The 20,542-nt window shown below is 40.4% G+C and overlaps 1 protein-coding gene across 1 annotated transcript in view; it reads left to right on the plus strand.

The window, feature by feature from the left end:
* The window catches only part of LOC114656608 (unconventional myosin-X-like), a 441,287-nt gene that overhangs the window by 367,695 nt on the left and 53,050 nt on the right, over positions 1–20,542 (plus strand). The window contains exons 31-37 of the mRNA XM_051931412.1: positions 98–240; positions 416–610; positions 1,426–1,583; positions 10,247–10,370; positions 17,206–17,503; positions 17,683–17,890; positions 18,597–18,733. Of these exons, the coding sequence (XP_051787372.1) occupies positions 98–240; positions 416–610; positions 1,426–1,583; positions 10,247–10,370; positions 17,206–17,503; positions 17,683–17,890; positions 18,597–18,733 (1,263 nt within the window). The remainder of the gene's footprint in view (positions 1–97; positions 241–415; positions 611–1,425; positions 1,584–10,246; positions 10,371–17,205; positions 17,504–17,682; positions 17,891–18,596; positions 18,734–20,542) is intronic.

The raw sequence follows: 20,542 nt of genomic DNA on the forward strand, positions 1-20,542 counted from the left end.
TTCAAGTTTGTGATGGAGAGGACTGCTGTGTGTTTTTATAAACTAAAATGACTGCTCTCCTATAAATAAGACATGTTGTTCTTATTGTTTCAATCAGGCCCAATTCTTTTGTGATCATCACAGCTAATCGGGTTATCCATTGCAACACTGACACCCCAGAAGAGATGCACCACTGGATATCCCTGCTTCAGAAACCAAAGGGAGATTCAAAGATCGAAGGACAGGAGTTCCTTGTGAGAGGTACTGAAACAAGGAGGTTTCGACTTGTAACAGTTCCTAATAGACTTTTATCTCAGAGATAGGCTTTGATGTTTTAGGCCCTCAAAGTAGGAAATATATTTAAATTCACAACTTACCAATTTAAAAAAAATTGGAACCTATAAACCTTGCTAAATATGTTGTCTTTTTGTCTAAGGATGGCTACACAAGGAGGTAAAGTCAGGAGCAAAGAGCACATCTTTAAAACTTAAGAAAAGGTGGTTTGTTCTCACAAATAACTCACTGGACTACTACAAATCCTCAGAGCGCAGTGCCTCTAAACTTGGTACACTTGTTCTGAACAGTTTGTGTTCAGTGGTTCAACCTGAAGAAAAAGTCTTCAAAGAAACAGGTGAGGTACTTGCTGGGAAAAAATAAGAGGGTGGGATAGTGAGTTGCATTTCTAAGTGGGTGTGATGTACTTTTTTTCTAGGATTCTTCATTGGTGTTGCAAGGCTAGGAAGATGCAATAGCCCTTTCCATAAGCAGATCTCAATGTAATTGAACATCAGTGGAATGAGATAAGATCTCTTCTCTGAAAAACCCAACCAAATAAGTGGAAATGAGCCAACAAACCTGTGTTTCACTTTGCTTAACTTTTTATTTCTCCAGTAAATTTGGGCTGATATAAAAGCAAGTTGGCATCCAAGAGACTAATATTAGGTGCAGCTAATGAAAGGGCAATTCACAGAATATATTTAATGTTTTTGCCCTCAAGACTCTCTTAAAAAATCATTTTCTAAATATTATTTTTGTGTAATGCTTTTAGTGAAACCTACATTATAAAAATTCAGGTACTTTGTTTTAGTCATTTGCTGCTGAATTACTCTGTCTCAAACAATGTATCATATACAAATTAGAGGTAATTAATGGCTGAAACCAAAGGCTTGATTTTTCACCTGTCTCTTTTTTAAAGATTCAGATTCAGAATGATTTCAATAAAATCCTCTTGTATTTATTGTATTAGTAATTTTGTTTTTTTTGTGGTCTTATGTAAAAAAAAAAAAAAAAAAAGATTAGCCTGAATTATAGCACTGTTTTATATACAATATTAGTTCTTAGTGTGTTGTTTAAATAGCTAGTCTGTCTTGGTAATTATATTATACCTTATTTATGACTGTGATTAAATAACAAATATTTATTTATTTATTTACTTTTACTCTTAAGGTTATTGGAACATTATTATCCATGGACGCAAGCACTCCTATCGACTTTACACCAAATTACTTAATGAGGCCATGAGATGGGCAACGGCAATACAGGGCGTCATCGACACCAAAGTACCCATTGAGACACCAACACAACAACTAATTCGAGATATCAAGGTATGCCCAAGCCCATTTGATTCCTCTAAAGCCCATTCCAATTTGTCAGAGTCAGTGTTCAAAGACATAAAATCACACCAAAAATTTAGCTTAATACAGCCTTTCCATCTTACATTTTACAAAGCCTTTTAAGAATAAGTGAGACTAGTGATTTTTTTTTTCTCTCCAAGCTGACAAGTTATGCCACATAGTAACTTTTTCCCTTTCTGTTACATCAATAGTTCTGTGTTCTTAGCATAAGGCATTAAAAATTTGTCTTGGATGTCCAGTACAGTTGTTTTTATAATTATATAAAAATAATAGCAAGCATGCATTTTAAGCAGTTAGTTTTAAAATTGGATGTTGTCACAAGCCTTTCAAAACAAGCACTAAACCCTTCAGAGAAATGTATCCATTAGATCAATTAAATTGAATTTGTTTTTATATACTGTAGTGCATTTCTTTTTATGAGCCTGAGGTGTTGTATAGCGAGCAACAAAAAACAAAATTACATAAAAAAAGATGCATAAACAAAGTGCAAAACACAAAAATATCATGTAATGTGGATGTAAAAATACATAAGTGTATATATACTCACCGGCCACTTTATTAGGTACACCTTGCTTTCAATAATTGTGTGTGGCATAGATTCAACAAAGTGCTGGAAACATTCCTCGGTGATTTTGGTCCATATTGACAACATCATCATCATGTAGTTGCTGCTAATTTGTGGGCTGCACACCCATGACATGAATCTCCTGTTCCACCACATTCCAAAGGTGCTCTGTTGGATTGAGTTTTGGTGGCTGTCAGGGCCATTTGACTACAGTGAATTCATTGTGATGTTCAAAAAAACAGTTTAAGATGATTTGAGCTTTGTGACATGGCACATTATCCTGCTGGTAGTAACTAGAAGTAGATGGGTACGCTGCTGTCATAAAGGGATGGACATGGTCAGCAACAATACTCTGGTAGGCTATGGCATTTAAACAATGCTCAGTTGGTACTAAGGGGCCCAAAGTACCAAGAAAATATCCCCCATACCATTATACCTCCACCATCAGCCTGAACAATTGATACAAAGCAGGATGGATCCATGCTTTCGTGCTGTAGATGCCAAATTCTGACTATCCGAATGTCGCAGCAGGAATCAAGACACATCAGACCAAGCAACGTTTTTCCAATCTCCTGTTGTCCAATTTTGGTGACCCTGTGCCGGTGAGTGTATAAAACATCTAAAGCAGAGCTTCTCAAAACATATATAAAATAATATATGTGTGTGTGTGTGTGTGTATAAAAAATGGTGTCATACCATAGTAAAAACAGCCCCACGTAATGATTATTTTCTGTTACTGATTCCCAATTCATTTTTGGATTCCATGAAGCAACAAATGAACCTTATGAATATTTACAATGACATGCCCACTATGCAAATAGAATAACATAAATTTGTGACAGAAAAGAGCTCCACAATGTTTAGTATATACGGCATACACTAAAATTCTCAAAAAGACAAGTTTTCTAAGTTCAAAGGGCCTGTCAGTATTGAAAGATGAATAGATATACTGTACTGGTATAAAAAAAGATGGAGAAACTGGAGTAAGGCATGAAGTATGAATAAGGCATTTCAATGTATGTGTTCCAGTGCCACTTCGAATGAAGCTCGAGGGCATGACCTCCTCAGCTCACTCCAACATTTGTTTTATTGTCTTTCTGATATCACTTTGTTCTTGTCATTTAAAAAGACTCAAAATCTAAAATGTGCATTGCATTGCTCTTAAGTCACATTCATACTTAGAAAGACTACCTTGGGGTGCCACCTGTTGCATTCATTCATTGTGCGATTTTGAGAACTGCTGATCTAAAGGCTTTTTTTCTGAAGGTGTTAATGTGCCTAAATATTACTTAAATGCATATATCCATCCATCCATTATCCAACCCGCTATATCCTAACTACAGGGTCACGGGGGTCTGTTGGAGCCAATCCCAGCCAACACAGGGCGCAAGGCAGGAAACAAAACCCGGGCAGGGTGCCAGCCCACCGCAGGGCACGTGCGCACACACACACACGCACACACACACACACACACACAAACACCAAGCACACACTAGGAACAATTTAGAATCGCCTGACTTGCATGTCTTTGGACTGTGGGAGGAAACTTGAGTACCCAGAGGAAACCCATGCAGACACGGGGAGAACGTGCAAACTCCACACAGGAAGGACCCGGGAAGCGAACCCGGGTCTCCTAACTGCGAGACAGCAGCACTACCTACTGTGCCACTTTGCATATATATATATGCATATATATATTCTTAAACCACTTCATTCATTGTAGGGTCATGTGAGAATGGCACATGGGTTTGTGAACCACTCACTTAAAAGCTTGTAATGAAGATATTTTTGTGTATTAATACATACACAAATTCTCAAATTGCTCAATGCAGTGCAGGGTCATGGGAATGCCAGAGGCGGAAATTGCCAGACAAGGTACTAGTTAGTAGTTTGGCCCACTTATACACCCACACATGCAAGACCAGTTTAGAGTCAAAATTACATAACCTGTAAATGCTTGGTAATTTTCTGAATCAGAGCAGAAAAGAACAAAACTATATATGTGATATATACTTTCCAACATATTGAGAAATTTTTGAAAATAAAAATTTTGAAAGCAATAAGTAAACCTGTAGATTTTTGAAGTGCACCTTATGTTACTATTACAAAGCTTTAAGTTTTACAAATCATCCAAAATTATTGAGTCCATCAAATTCATCTTAAACCATGTAATTCTCCATTATATATGTATGCTGCTAAAGAGGGAGACAAAACATTAATAGCTTGTTTATTATCATATTTAGCATTCCTAACGGACATTACAATAAGAATGAAGGTAAAAACAAATTTCTGATTCTCCCTTGGATAATAAAACCATTTTCTACTGAAAAGTCAGTCACATAGTCATTAGATTTCTTGTGTTGTTAACTGTATTATCTTTATTCTATATTTACAGTTGACTAACAAGCTGTCATTTAAGGCAGTTTGTTTCCAATACAGGTAACATTTGTTGTGGCCCTTTTGGCACGTTGCTGTAAGTACTGATAAACATACTGCTCCATGCATTTGGATGCAGATTTGCTACCAGTACAACTTACTCGGTCAGAGGCCAGTGTTTGTCTTAGCTGTTGCTTTTTTTTTCCATGATTCATCTTATACACACCCTATTGCATCATTGGACTTTGTTTTTACTTTATTTTCATAAGCTAGACAACACAGAGACTGCAAAGTCACCTCAGGGTGGCTCTGAATAGTTTTTTGGCAGTTTTGCTCACTCATCGTTGGTGTCATTTGTGTGTGTGTTTTTTTTTTTGCCACATTTGTATTGAAATAGACCATGCAGAATTGACGTATGCTATGTGGTATTGTTAAAGGACTTTCTGTTTCAGTCATTGAAGCGTATGCCTATCCCTGCTGCCTTCATCCTAGGAGGGAATCCTAGTTAAAACGAGGTACTGGTAAACACAGCTGAATTCTGCTTTCCCTCTCCTCTTCAAGCAGTGTTGGCCCAGTTGTGTAGCACCTCACATTTTCTCACCTGTTAAGCTTCAAAATGTACATTTATAATTCACTTTCTATCAGTTATGCTTCTTTTCTTAACTGTAGTATTACAAATTAATGATACTGACCACACACACACCCCTGTGAATACAACAGCCAATAAAGAAAAATAGAACACAAATTTGATTATCCAACAAAAAATATACATAACAAGTATTAGGTGTAAATAGTACAAGAAAAATGTAAAACTGCACAGCAGTGATAGTAGACTTAACAGTAGGTCAGCTTGGTTACTTTTCAGAAAACAAATATGCAAAAGAAATATCTAATAGCATTCATCATATTGTTATAGTGATTAAGCATTAAGTTTAAAGAAACATCATTTTCTGATGGTGATGGTTGTGCTACCTCTGGCTTACATTTCACCGTTGAGATAATGACTGTGAAGACATTGGCAGAAACATCCCATAGGAGTAATTTAGCATACTTGACAGAGCTGGGCAGTGGAGATTGCAGATGTTTCATGCAAGGTTTTAGGGTTGTAGTTCACTTGATGAATGTGTGTGTGTCTGGTGCTATTTAAAACAGATGTAATATTGTTGGATTTCTGTTGTTCCAGTTTCCCCAGTCAGCTCTAAAGTCAATGTTTGATATCGTAAAGTGGGAAGTTAAGGAATACACAAGTAGAGTCCAATGTTTTAAACTTTTTGTTTTTGGCCAATCATGAAAATATGTAAAATTGTGAAAAAGAAATCTGCCGTTTAAATTCATAAGACAAGCAAATATTTTAAAAAATATGAAATTGTGAGCTTTTGTTTATATGGTGTATGTGAATGACTGTCCTGGATTGATAACCTTGATGTTGTTACAGGAAAGATAACCCTGATATCAGCTCATCGTAAAAACAGTATAAGGGAAGTTTGCTGATATTAATTTCTGAAAAATGGTGACAGAGAGCTGTGTTCAGATATTTCATAGCCTAAAGTAGTTCTGTGACTTGGTATGTAGTCACGGAATATGAACATGTGCATGTAGGCTTAGCATTTTAAAGCAATCAATCAGTTTGGAAAGCTGTAACCATAGCCCACATTACTATATTTCAGTCCAATATGAGGTGCATTCTTTGCTTTCTTTTGAAATTAGGAGTAGTGTTTTTATGCAAAAAAAATGATGGCAAAGTATTTTACTTAAAATAAACATGAAAATCCAAAAAGTCGCAGTAATCTTTCCTTTAATTAAGATGGGAAAATTACTTTTATCTATACTAAACCAGAAATAAAATAGCAAGGTGGAACTTTCTATGTGACTTTTTGGATGGACACACTTACTAATTTTGGACAAGCACTCATGTAATTGATCTCAAGATTGCATTGTGGCATGTTATCTGTGCGTTAAGGTGCTCCTTACTATCACACACACGATACGACTTTGATCTTACGGCACACTTTTGTTTATTTTCTATTTTTTCTTATTATTAAAATAAATGAGAGGTGGTGCATTATGAATACTTGGGGCAACACTGGCTGTGTGGATTTATTGTAACTCCATCTCCTGGCTTTTTAGAACAGTCTATGAAATATTGGAACAGTACATGGCATAGTGAACAAAGTTTATGCCTTAGTTTTGCAAAGCTTTTGATTGTGTCTGCTTTTCCTTTGATGTCTTTGAAACCTGTGCATTTTTTGGTAAAAAGAAAAAATGTATTTATTTTTTTAATGGAAGCTCCAAAAACATTTTGAATTGCATGAATTACTGTTTAATTTTTCTCTTTGTGTTCCTGTGTGTTACTTTTCAATAATTTATGTTTGCTGTGCAAAGTTGGTGGAGAGCACTAAAAGCTTTTGGAGTAAAAGTATACCCCTGACTGTGTTATGGTTTTGTTTTACTTTAAGTATCTGTTTGATTTGGTATGGGTAATCCTAAGTTTTCTGCTTATGAAGGTCATTTAGGTTGTCTGCCATAAACTAGAAGGTGAGTAGTGTTTGTTTATCCACTGCCGGTGAGAATGGAGTAAATTCTAAGCTGGTCTGTGTCTAGCAATCTCAACAATCCTTTCTCAGATTTCAGTGTGAAGAATAGGCTGCAGTCTTCACTCAGCAAATTAGGATAGTATAAATTTGTTTAATTTTGGTCAATTCTGTTTTCCCTTAACAGTACCTGTGCTCACTCGTAGAGTCTGCTCAAGTGCCTTATTTACCTGGCACCAAACCCTAGTGCTCAGTTTTATTGTTATCTACAGGCTGGTGACATGCTTGAATGTGAAACTCTTTTGCACTGTCTTGCCTACAAGCTTATGCTGTCCATGTATGGTGAAGATCACCCACATTTTATACGAGTTCTCCATTGTGCCTGTTCCAGCTCCTACTGCAGAAGCAGACTTGTGCTCACAGACCCTTTGATGAGTAGATGTCCAAGGCACCTCATGAACCACCTTTCTGTGAATCTTTCAGCTGTTACTGAACATTAATACAATATTTTAAATAATAATAATATTAAGTGCCCCTTTTATTGAGAAATAATTGCTAAATATTAAAAGCATCAAGTTTTATTTATAATTATGTCTTACCTTGCTTCTAATATAAATTTTGTGGCACCACAATTGTGAGAGGTGCTGCCTTAAAATTCTCAATGTGGATTTATCTCCCACATTCTCAAGATGTGTAAATTTGTTAGACTGACAAATCCATATTGATCAGTGGTAATTCTATTTTGCACCAATACAGTTAATTAAGCTTTGCACCATTTCCCATAGCCCTAAAAAAACCAACACCTTGTCGGAACTAGCTTAATTAGTTTCATTTTCACATTTCTCTGTATTTTTGGGCCTGTAGATGCTTTCTTTAGGGGAGGGAAAGTGAGGAGCTTAATGACATGGTTTATCATGTTATTCATAGGTTAATGGCAAAGTGAATTTTGTTTGAAAACTTGGGTTTCTGCACTTTAATAATGGTAATGAATTAATTTGAAATTCACTTTGTTTTGTCATAAAGAAATTACATTTTTTGTAGGAAAAGGAACACCATATGTACTTATGTACCGTGAATTAAAATATATATGCATTTACATTAGAAAATATTCTACCGTGGATGAATGGGTAGTACTTACAAATGGAAGCTTTTTTTTTTTCTTTCTTTCTCCTAATCCTAAGCAATTCTTTAGACTGTAAGTTAACTTTGACTAGGCCAACCTTAAAGATGTGGAAGCACAGTCTGGTGGGGGGATTTTATATGTGCAGAAAACCACTTTAGTTAAAATAACAACAATATTTGTTTTTTGTTTGTTTTTAAGTATTCAGGCTTTCAGGCACAATCATTTTGGTATAATTTTTCTGCCTCACTCCGCGCTGTCCGTGCAACGCGGCCGCAGAGAGCTTAAACAACTCGGCACATCCACATAAAAAACGACAAGGGGTGAGCGAGCTTTCTTGAAGGCTTTTACTGGACGTACCTCGTTGTAAACTGAAATATATACAAAAGAAACATACAGTCATTTACAGGTGTACAATCAAAGATGATAAAGAATGATTTACAAAGCAATGCAGTACATAGCAGACAGTGTACATTAAACAGTAAAGCTTTAAAAGACACTTACAAGGCGAGTGGTTTCCACGGTTGGATCAAGACAAAGAGAAGAGCATAGACAGAGGTTCAAATTGCTGCGTAGCACAACTAACCAGACCCAGGGGTTTATATACGCTAAGGATACGTTTTGGACGTAACCAAAATTGTGAATTTCCCCTTGGGATTAATAAAGTATCCTATCTATCTATCTATCTATCTATCTATCTATCTATCTATCTATCTATCTATCTATCTATCTATCTATCTATCTATCTATCTATCTATCTATCTATCTATCTATCTATCTATCTATCTATCTATCTATCTATCTATCTATCTATCTATCTATCACAAGAGATAAAGGGGTGCCTACGTGAGAGACATAGGGTGTATTGTATTCAAATGTTTATTATGGGACCTATGTGCTTTACGTGAGTTTCATAGACTTTTATAGCGCCACTGAGAGTGTGGGACGTGACTGACTGATGTGTTAATAAATGACAAGATGAAGGGGGAGCACAGTTCAACAAATAACAGTCTTAACTAACAAGATGTGGGGCAGAACAATAATGTTTTGAAGTATTTAATGTTTGGTATAAATTGGTTAGTTAGTTGTTTGGTTAATTATTATTTTGTTGTATGTTAACTTGTGATGCATTTTCCAAGGAGCTTTAAATAGATTAGTCTGTTTCCTTTTAATCTGTAGCTGCATTAGTGGTGCTGTAATCCCCGCTAATATCTGCTGTTCTGCACCTAAATATATATAGATACCAGAATCTATGGGTTGACTATTTATGTTTTAGCCCTCACATCAATCTTCAGGCTTGTCTTTGTAAAGCATGTGTCGGCATAGATAATGGGTGTCCAAGGAAATTTGGTAAGAAGTGAAATGTGATGAACTTTAGATCTTTCTTTCTGTGAGAACCATCAACTAGGTTTTTTAATTGATGTTCAAGATATGGTTAAGATTATATTGTCTCAAAATACCTAACAGAGGGGAAAAATGTATTCCTTCCCTGCAGCAATTTGTAATATTATTTAGTTTTTTGTTGGTATTAGTTGAACCACTGCAACAACATGGTCTTTAAAATTGCCCGTATTGGCCCATCCCTTGCTTCCATTTCAAGTGTGTTGGCCAATATTTAATATTCTCTGGGATTCATTTAGAGATTCCAGTCCATTTGAGTCTTTACAGTATGAACAGCTGTCTTAAATTCTTCAGACTTTCTGGGATTATGTTAAATATTAAATAATTTATACTGTTTGGGGAACGATATATTTGATAACGGGTGGATAAAACCAAGGTTAAATCACATTTATGCAGTTTTGTGGCTTCAAGGCTGATGGTGCCAGATCATATAGAACATCATAATTGAAATTATAGTGCCCATGTTTGGTTGTAAAATTCTGTACTTTCTTCATCCAGTGCAATTAATTATCAAGAAGTTGATGCAAATAGTTTCTCTATACAATACTTAGGCATGCTAGTCTGACAGATTAGGTAAACTTAGTTTCAGAGTTTTACTACTAAATGCTTAAACATGTTAAAGATTTTTTTTTTAAAATAGGAAAACAGCTTAAACTCAGAAGCTGTGGAGCAAACATACAAGAGAAACCCAATCTTGAGATATACTCAGCATCCACTTCATTCCCCGCTGCTTCCACTACCTTATGGTGACATCAGCTTGAATCGTAAGATATTATTTACTTTTTATTCTTTGTAAAGTTAACAAGGGAAGCTTTAATTTTTTCTGATAAATGTTGTCCTATACAAGAAGGTACCTGGCTTTATAGAAAATGGTGTCAAAGCAGGCCCTGGACTTTCCTGTGCATGAATTGCATGGATATAAATAAATGTAAAATAATAAACAACTTTTTTGTTAAGTTGACATTTTAGAGACAAAGTTCAATTTTCCAAAATCTTTTTGGCACCCACCAATTTAAATTGATTTAATCTCCCACTAATAACAGTGGATGATAAAACTGGAACACAACTATCAATGAGCTTTTATATATCGTGTAATGCTGCACATGTGCATTTGTGTATATATAAAAATATCTATTAAATGTATATATAATTATATGTGCATGTGATTGCAAAGGTATACAGTATACTGACCACTAGGGGTGCCTAGAAGACCATGACATGTCACTACCATGACTCAGTTTAAATCCATGCATGCTGTACATGTTTATATTCTGATTCTCAATTCAATGAAGTCATTTCTCCAGCCTTGTTTAATAGAGTGTGATTGATAGGGGCAAATGCTTCAAGGAAATAAATTCCTATAATGAAAAATATGCAGGAACCATTCCCAGTTAACAGAGGTGGGGAGGGTCCCTCTTTTTTTTTTTTTTTTTACACAGAAATGCTTGGAATTACTACATATTTCTGTACATGCTGTTCTTGGGCAAATTTTCCTAACAGTGTTCTTGATCCCTTTATACCCTTTGTGCCGTGTGGCTTAAGGGTCAATCTGTTTGTTGAACTTTACAGGATCTGGGGTACATCTGATAACACTCCTGGATGGGTCTGGAGTGATACACTTCCAACTTTTTTAGATGCTTTATAGCCTGTTCTGCTTTTATTTCATAATAATTTGACATACCACCTTCCATTTGTTTACACTTTACTCATTAGTAGAGAGAGCTGTGACACGTACACTCACTCACTGAGCAAACTATTAGGAATCCCTATACACCTGCTTATCCATGCATTTATCTAATCAGCCAATCATGTGGTAGAAGTGCAAAGCATAACGTCATGCAGGTACAGGTCAAGAGATTCAGTCAATCTTTAACATCAAACACCAGAATGGATAAAAATATGATCTTAAGTGATTTTTTACTGTGGCATGATTGTTGGTGCCAGACAGGCTGTTTTGAGTATTTCTGTAACTGCTGATCACCTGTGATTTTCACACCCAACATTTTCTAGTGATTACTCAGAACCAGACAAAAAACATCCAGTGAGCGACTGTTCTGTGGTTGATGAGAGAAGTCAGAGGAAAATGGCCATACTGGATTGAGCTGACAGTAAGGCTATGGTAACTCAGATAACCACACTGTACAACTATGGTGAGCAGAAAAGCATCTTGGAATGCACAACTAATTGAACCTAGAGGTGGATGGGCTACAATAGAAGAAAACCTCATCTGTTTCCACTCCTTTCAGCCAAGAAAAGAAAGTGGAGGTTGCAGTGGGCACAGGCTCACTAAAACTGGCCAGCTTAAGAATGAAAAAATGTAGCCTGGTCTGATGAATTTTGATTTCTGCCAAGACTTTCTTTGATGCTAAGGCCTATTTGAGTATTTTTGCTGACCACGATTTACACATCTTCTAATGGATACTTCCAGCATGATAATAAAAAATGTCACAAAGCTAAAGTCATCTCAGACTGATTTCATGAACCTGACAATGAGTTCAGTGTTCTTCAGTTGCCTTCCTGGTCACCAGAACCCAATTTCCAAAAGTACAACTTTGCAATGTGGCAGAACAAGAGATTTGCAGCATGAATGTACAGCTGAGAAGTCTGCAGAAAATAAGTATTGCAATTATGTCAACATGGACCAGAGCAAAAGCACTCCCTACCCAATGTTAGTATAATGTCCATAATAATTTGATCAGTAAGTGAATATAGCAAGTGTACATATGAATAAAAGTCAAGCATGTGTTTGTTTACCTGTATATCAAGTCAAGTTGGGGAGCATGCACTGGTACAGTGCATTGCCACACCCACTACACCAAACAACTCAGGATCCCGGTTGGCAACCCCCCAGGCAGACACGCGGTCCAGTCCCACCCTCCGGAAATGACCATGTATCTGCTGTAGCCAGGTGTTACGTGGGCAATCCCTTGGCCTGTTCCAGCCACTCGACTCCTCAACAATGAGGATCTTACATGCTGGATCACCCTCGGGGAAACGCGCCACATGGCCATAGTGCCATAACTGACGCTCCCTCACAATGCAGGTAATGTGCCTCATTCGACACAAAGTCAAACAAACGGTACCCAAAGATTTTCCGGAGAGACACAGTACCAAAGTCCAGTCTTCATCTCAGGTCACTGGATAGCATCCATGTCTCGCAACCATATAGCAAGACAAGAAGCACAGGACTCTAAAGACTTGGACCTTCATCCTTTTGTATAGATATTGGGAGCGCCACACACCCCCTTCCCCCAGCAACCTCATTGACCCCAACCCCCCCGCTCTCCCAATCCATGTACTAACTTCAGAGTCACCAGAGACATGAATGTCACTGTCAAGGTAAGTAAACCTCTCGACAAGGTCGACACTCTCTCCGCAGGCAGACGCACTGCTGATGGCTGTGCCCAAGAGGTCATTAAAGGCCTGGATCTTGGTTTTTATCCAGGACACTCGCAAGACCAGACACTCATTCTCTGCAGCGCCCCAATCAGAACCTCCATTGACTCAGTGAACATCACAGCAAAGTCAAGATCCATGAATCTTTCTTCACCAACAGATGCCCCACAGCCGCTGGACCCCACGACCTTGCCCAACACCCAGTCCATACAAGCATTGAACAGAGTAGGAGCAAGAACACACCCCTGAACCCCAGAATCAACTGGGAAAAATGCAGAGGTTCTGCCTCCACTCTGCACAGCACTCACAGTACCAGTGTATAGGTTGGCCATGATATCCAGCAACTCCAAGGGGATCCCTTGAACCCACAGGATGTCCCACATGGCAGATTGATCAACTGAGTCAAACGCTTTGTGAAAATCGACAAAGGCTGCAAAGAGATTCTGCTGATATTCGTGTTTGCACTCTATGAGAACACTCAGTGCTAGGATGGGGTCGATGGTAGACTTCTTAGGCATAAAACTAGACTGTTCCAGTCACTGGTAGGTGAGCAAGTGATCACGGATCCTATTGAGGACGACCCTAGCAAGGACTTTACCCAGGACCGAGAGCAGTGTTATCCCCCTGTAGTTGCCGCAGTCCAGGCGATCACCCTTCCCTTTCCAGATAGGAACGACAAGTCCCATTTTCCAGTCAGTTGGGATGATGTCAGTCTCCCAAATGGAAGCAAAGATTGCTTGTAATGCCAGGAGAATCAGCCTCAAGAACCATGGACCCAGAGATATCCAACGTCCTAACCGGAGGATCAGCTTTGAACAACTGCTAAAAGTAGCCAGCCCAAAGGGTCACAACTGCAGTGTCATCTGTAAGGACCATTCCGTCAGCTGCCCTGACTGCAACTCTCCGAGGAGCAGATTCGTATGTGCTTAATGCTTCGATTCTTCTGTAAGCAGGACGTGGGTCGCTAAACCACAGATGGTGTGTCACTTGCTCACAGATTCCTCTAACAAACACCTCTTTATCTACCCTCAGAGCCTTCACAGCCATCCTTCTCAGTTCCTGGTGCAGACCAGAGTTGCCATTGAGCTGTGCACTACGACTCCTCTCGATGATATCCAGGGTTCCCTGCAAGATGAAACACCTCCTTCTGGAAACACTGGTAACATCAACACAACCCTTGGCAACCTTCAGGGTCTCGTCACGGAAGGTCTCCCACATCACATTAGGATTGGCAGTCGCACCCAAATCTGCAAGTTCCTCACACAAACTGAGTGCAAACTCATTAGAAACAGCCTGGTCTTGGAGTCTGGCCAAGTCCAGGCTAATTTTCATAGTAGGTGGTAACCTGCTGGACCTAAGCTGGATCCTAAGAGTAACAACAAGAAGTCTGTGGTCAGAATTCACAAACTGAATTTTGTGATGTGAACCAACGATGCGGTCTGGGTGCTAGAACCAGGATCCAACGATTCGCAGCCCCTGACCTTTTGCAAAGTCAAGGAACCATGGAGGCACTCTCACCACGGTCACCAGACACATAGGGACCGAGACAATCCTCATAGCCAGCCCTGTCAGTGCCAGTGGCTGCATTGAAGTCAACCATGACCAGAGGAGTGTCACCTGGTGGACACCCATCAACCACTGAGCGAAGCTGCGAATAAAATGTCTCCCTCGCCGAGACGTCACTCACCTAGGTCGGAGCATATACTGAGACAACAGACAAGGCACCCACGGAGTGCCGTAATTTGAGTCTCATAATACGCTCGTTGAAAGGAGTGACATTGAACACATTTGGAAGAAGCCAATCCGCTACAGCAACAGCTACTCCCCAAGTATGACAGTCATCAGAGCGACCAGACCAATAAAAGGTGTATCCACCCACAGAGATCTGGCCAGTCCCCGGTCGGCACACCTCGGAGAGTGCCGCCACTGAAATGCAGAGTTTACGCAGCTCCTCCGACAGCAGAGGAAGATGATCATCTTGCTGGAGAGCCTAGATGTTCTGTTATGTTGTGTTATTAATGTTATTTAATTTGGACAGTAGATGGCAGTGTACAAATATGATATAAATAGAACTGGAAGAGGGATGGGAGGAGAATTCCCAGAATGAGATTGTATGACAGAGGTCTTTCTGTAATAAAGAAGGTATTTGGAGATTTCTTTGTGTACTAATCGATACAACACGTTCCATGCGCCTACCTATGCACCGCCTCAAATTGGGACCCGAGTGCTGCTGTGCAGTGGGCGACGCCTCCGCACCACACAAGTTCCGATCCCCAACAGAACTGACCCCATTGGCTCTCCAATGGTTTCGACTCTTCCGAGGATGGGGCTCCCGAGGGCTTTCCCCTATTCCCTTCATGATGCAAGCAGCCTTCCTATGGGCAACTGCAGCAGAGCTACTCCCACGGAAAGCACAAAATGAGTCTTTTCTGTCGTCTCGGAGCTGTGTGAGGTTTTTTTTACGGTGGCTGGAGTGCCAATCCTGCCACCAACCCCCATGATTTCCCTGCAAGTTGGAGGACCGCTTGCATGGCCGGATGCAGTTTAACGTCATACCTGACATGTACACATCTGTATATGTAATATAATAAAAATGTTTGTAGTTTAATATTGATCTGGGTTACTGCATATAAAATGATCATGAAAAAATTAAGTTCAGCTAGTTAGAGAAGATTCCAAACTTACTTAAAAGCAGATGGTAATTATTTACACCACGGAACCCAGAAGTACAATATCAGGGTGGAGCTAGTGCTAGAGGCTCTAGCTTTAAAAGAGACCTTCTCTTTATTTATTATTTATTATTTTAGCCAAATAATGCACAGTGAGATTGTGTTCTATTATAGCCATTTTATTGTGTTTTTAAGACTTTACTCAGTGTGGAGACTGGCTCGGACACAGACAGGCAGACACATTCATGTCACCCAACACACGTTTATTTACAAGTTATTTACAAGTCCTTAGTGCACAAACCCAGTGCCAAAGCACCAATCACCCTTTCACAAGTCTTGGCCACAACACAATGCCTTTTCTCATCCTGGTCCGCCTCCACTCCTCTCCAACACGCTTTGTCTTCTTCCTCCCGACTCTCGCCCTGACTGGAGGGAGGCGGCCCCTTTTATGTGCCCCGGATGGGCTCCAGGTGCATCGTTAGGGCCTCCGTAGCCACACCCCTGTGTGGCGGAAGCTCCCAAGGTGAGGCCGGAAGTCCACCGGGTGCCCTCAAGTCTCTTCCCCCCAGTACTTCCCGGTGTGGCGGAAGTACTGAGGGACAACACTCCCAAGGCATTGGGGCGCCCCCTGGCGGTGACCACAGGCCCCTACAGGGCTGAGCTTCCAAGCTCCGTACCCGTGGTCCCCAAAGCCACCAGGGAGGATGCCCCCTCATGTCCTGGAGGAGGCACAAGCCCTCCTCCACTCCTCCTAGGCGTCCCGGCCGGGCATCACACTGCCCCATCGCCAGTGAAGACCCGTTGGTCCGAGCGACACACCCCGTTAGGGCGGCTCAACCCCGAAGTGGGTCATACTCTTCGTCCAGGGTCCAATCCGGCACCCTGGAACTCTCTTCTTCGGCACCCCCTCCGAGATCTCCTCGCCCCGCTGTTTAGTGCCGCTCGTGCCTTCGCAGCCTCCGCTGGTTGAGAGGCTGCCCCATCGCCAGCGAAATGTCGTCCGGTCAGACGGTCCACCTTGTGAGGGTCGGCTTCCCACGAAGCAGGTCCAACTGCTCGTCCCGGGCCCAATCCTGCAACACACAGAAACACAGGGGCAGAGACGCTGCCTGGACACCCGTCCCACTGGCAGCGCTCCCCCCTTTTACAAGGACCCCGGAACTTGCCTGTTCGGAACCTTTTCCGCGGGTTGCATGTCCCTCTGGCTGACGGGACCGCCTGCTTTTCTCTCCCTTCCACTGGCTCAGGGGAGTGGCCCTTCACAGGACGTGCGCACCCAGCAGCACATCCTTTCCTGTTGGAGGAATCGGCACTCAGCCCTCGATCCCTCCTTTCCCTTTTGGTCTCCAAAGCCACCAGGGAGGACGCCCCCTCGTGTCCTGGAGGAGGCACAAGCCCTCCTCCACTCCTCCTAGGCGTCCCGGCCGGGCATGGATGCCCGCCGGGCACCACATCAGTTAAATCTGATTTATATAGAAAAATGACTACAAGATTGCTAAATATTGAACCCTTGGTTCTTCACATTTTTCAACAGTTCAAAAAGAAAAGGGCTACTCCAGTCTTCAGGATGAAGCAGTGAAAATCTTCAACTCCCTGCAAGAAATGGAAACCGTATCGGACCCTGTGGCCATAATTCAGGGTATTTTGCAGACTTGTCAGGACCTACGGCCACTTAGAGATGAGGTCTATTGCCAATTGATCAAGCAGACCACACATGTGCCACATCCCAACAGCCCAGCCAATCGTGCTCACTGGCATCTCCTTACCTGTATGAGCTGCACCTTTTTGCCCAGCCGTGGGATCCTTCGCTACCTCAAGTTTTACCTTAAAAGGTAAGCACCCTTGATAGGCATTACAGTATGGCACTCTCAGGACCATACATGTTACAGTCAAACTTTTATCTGGCTAGATTGAGAGATGAACTGATAGCATTCAGGCACTGAAATAAACTAATTTTGACTCCCTATGCTTCTGTGCTTCAAATTAATCCTTGACTTTTTTGTGCCATCAGGATAAAAGACCAGTTCCCAGGGACAGAGATTGAGAAGTATGCCCACTTCATTGGAGAGTCATTAAAAAAAACTAAGTCAAGAGAGTATGTGCCATCGCAGGATGAGATTGCTGCCTTGCTTACCCGACAGGAGATGACAACAACAGTCTACTGTCATGGTGGAGGATCATGTCAAATCACCATCAACTCCCATACCACAGCTGGAGAGGTAATGTTCATGGCCTACTCATGGCATACTAACAGATTCAAATACATACTGTACACTTATACATGTTTGTTCATTACCAATAGCAGAAGAAGCTTATCTTCTTACATTTCATAAACATGAGACACATTCCTCAAATGGAAAAAAACTTCAATAATGTGCGTGTTTATTGGCAAATTGTTAAACTGCTGCAAACTGTGAAATATCAAAACAAAACACCATGCTGTAAATGATATTTTTATTTTATTTACTGGATGAGGTGTCTTACTCTGTCTAAACCGGCAGCTACTGAAGTCTGGATTGATCTGGAACATGAAGAGATGCCTATGCCTTTAACTTTGGTCACTTAATATCTTCCTTATCTATGAGCTGCTCTTCCATGTCTCTTTGCTGTCCCGCTGATCTTTAGTTTGAAAGTGTTTTTTTTTCCGGCACATAAACCAAATTGCGTCTTTTGTGATGTGATGCTTGGTCATGAACTCATATTCATCAGGGTGGAATAAAATAGTGCTTGGTTTTCATATTACTAGCATCTTACTGGCTGACATCTTACAGTATGTATAAAATTGGCCTAAGAAAAATAATCTAATCTAGTCTACCTACCCCTCATTTTAGTGTCCCTGTCCCTAAAACTTTTTGTTCTACTTAAGTCATTTTTAAAAAAAAATTCTCTCTATACCGCCCACTAACCTTTTGATTTATTTTCTAGGTTGTAGAGAAACTGATTCGTGGTTTGGCCATGGAGGATAGTCGTAACATGTTTGCTCTCTTTGAGCAGAATCAGTCCACCGGCAGAGCTGTGGAAAGCAGAGTTATCGTTGCTGATGTGTTAGCAAAATTTGAAAGGTGGGTATGCACTTTTTAAAAAAAAACAAAAAAAAAACAGTTAGGTGTCCCCAAACAGATGTGTTTTGTAACCAAAAAAATGACAATCCTGTAGTATTTTTACATGGGGCACACACTTTCTGAAACTGAACCGTTTTTTTCCTGAATCTTCACTAATAGTGTAATTATTTCACAAACGCTCCTCAGAATTAGTTATGGAAGGATCAAATCACTCCAATACTTATTGCACTTGGCTTAACAGCCACGATGATTTACCTTCTTCAAACAAATGGCTATTAAGACACAATAATGCAACACTCCATAACAAGAAGAGTCTCTTTTCCTAAGGGAAAACACAGGAAGATGAGAAAAAGTGACTTGATTCTGAGACAAGGCCCAAAAGCCAGATCCACTAACAAATTACTACAAGACAGCCTTGAGCACTTTGTTATAGACAGCCAGCAGCTTAGTGGTAGAAGGTTATCAGTTTATCATCACAGTCAACTATCATTAATGAAAATGAGTCCAGTAACTAATAAATTCTTCCCTCCTTGTTTGTGTTTTTCTATTACTTGAACATTATCCCAAAAAGCCTATAAAAGATTAACTATCAACACTCTTTTTCTGCAATTTACCTCTAAATGTTTGTATTTGAAAAGGCCAACTTACAGTTTAAATATCTCCCTCTCTTGTTAAGTAATATGCTTTCTAGTACACGCTAAATACTAGCTGAAAAACAAATCCTCATTAGGGGTGAGAGTTTCTGCTGTCAATACTGAAAATGTTTAGTCTTTTGTTATATCTGTGGAGCTGTGAGTCTCATTTTGTCTGCTCTCTTATTTTAGATACAAAACATTTTATTACCTGATGTATGTTAAACCAATGACAATGGTCATCATGAAATGGCCACCAACTATGGAAGGTGCTTCTCACTGTTCATCTGTCCATTTTCCAATAAGGGACTAGGGCCCAAGCCTGTTCTGACAGATTTAGCATCTAAGAGTGGGTGATGTGGCAGTCCATTACAAGGGTGCAACCTCTCAATTAGCCTAACATCAGAATCAGAATCAGCTTTATTGGCCAAGTATATGTACACATGCAAGGAATTGGACTCCGGTTTTACCTAGTATTGTCCCTGATGCTTTGAGATTGACTTAATTGTTCATGAGAGTGATGGCCTGAGGAAAGAAACTGTTCACATGTCTGGTAGTTTTGGTGTACAGTGCTCTGTAGCGCCTACCAGAGGGAAGAAGTTGAAAAAGGTTGTAACCAGGGTGTGATGGGTCTGCAATGATGTTTTCTGCCCTTTTCCTGACTCGAGATCTGTATAAGTCTTGAATGGAGGGCAGATCAACACCAATGATTTTTTCTGTAATCCTGACTGTCCGTTGAAGTCTGTTCCTGTCCTGTTTTGTGGCTGAACCAAACCAGACTGTGATAGATGAACAGAGAACAGACTGGATTACTGCAGAGTAAATTTGGATGAGCAGCTCCTGAGGCAGGTTGAACTTCCTGAGCTGGCGCAGGAAGTACAACCTCTGCTGGGCCTTTTTAACAATTGTGTTTATGTTTAGTTCCCACTTTAGGTCCTGGGAAATTGTGGATCCCAGAAACCTAAAGTTTTCCACAGCAGACACAATGCTGTTGAGTAGTGTGAGAGGGGGCAGCACTGGGGGGCTCCTCCTGAAGTCCACTGTCATCTCCACAGTTTTAAGCTTGTTCAGCTCCAGGTTGTTTTGACCGCACCAGAGGGCCAGCTGTTCGACCTCTCGTCTGTATACAGACTCGTCACTGTCCTTGATGAGGCCAATGACTGTCATATCATCTGCG

This window comes from Erpetoichthys calabaricus, chromosome 8, assembly GCF_900747795.2.
Source record: "Erpetoichthys calabaricus chromosome 8, fErpCal1.3, whole genome shotgun sequence".
Taxonomy (NCBI): Eukaryota; Metazoa; Chordata; class Cladistia; order Polypteriformes; family Polypteridae; genus Erpetoichthys; species Erpetoichthys calabaricus.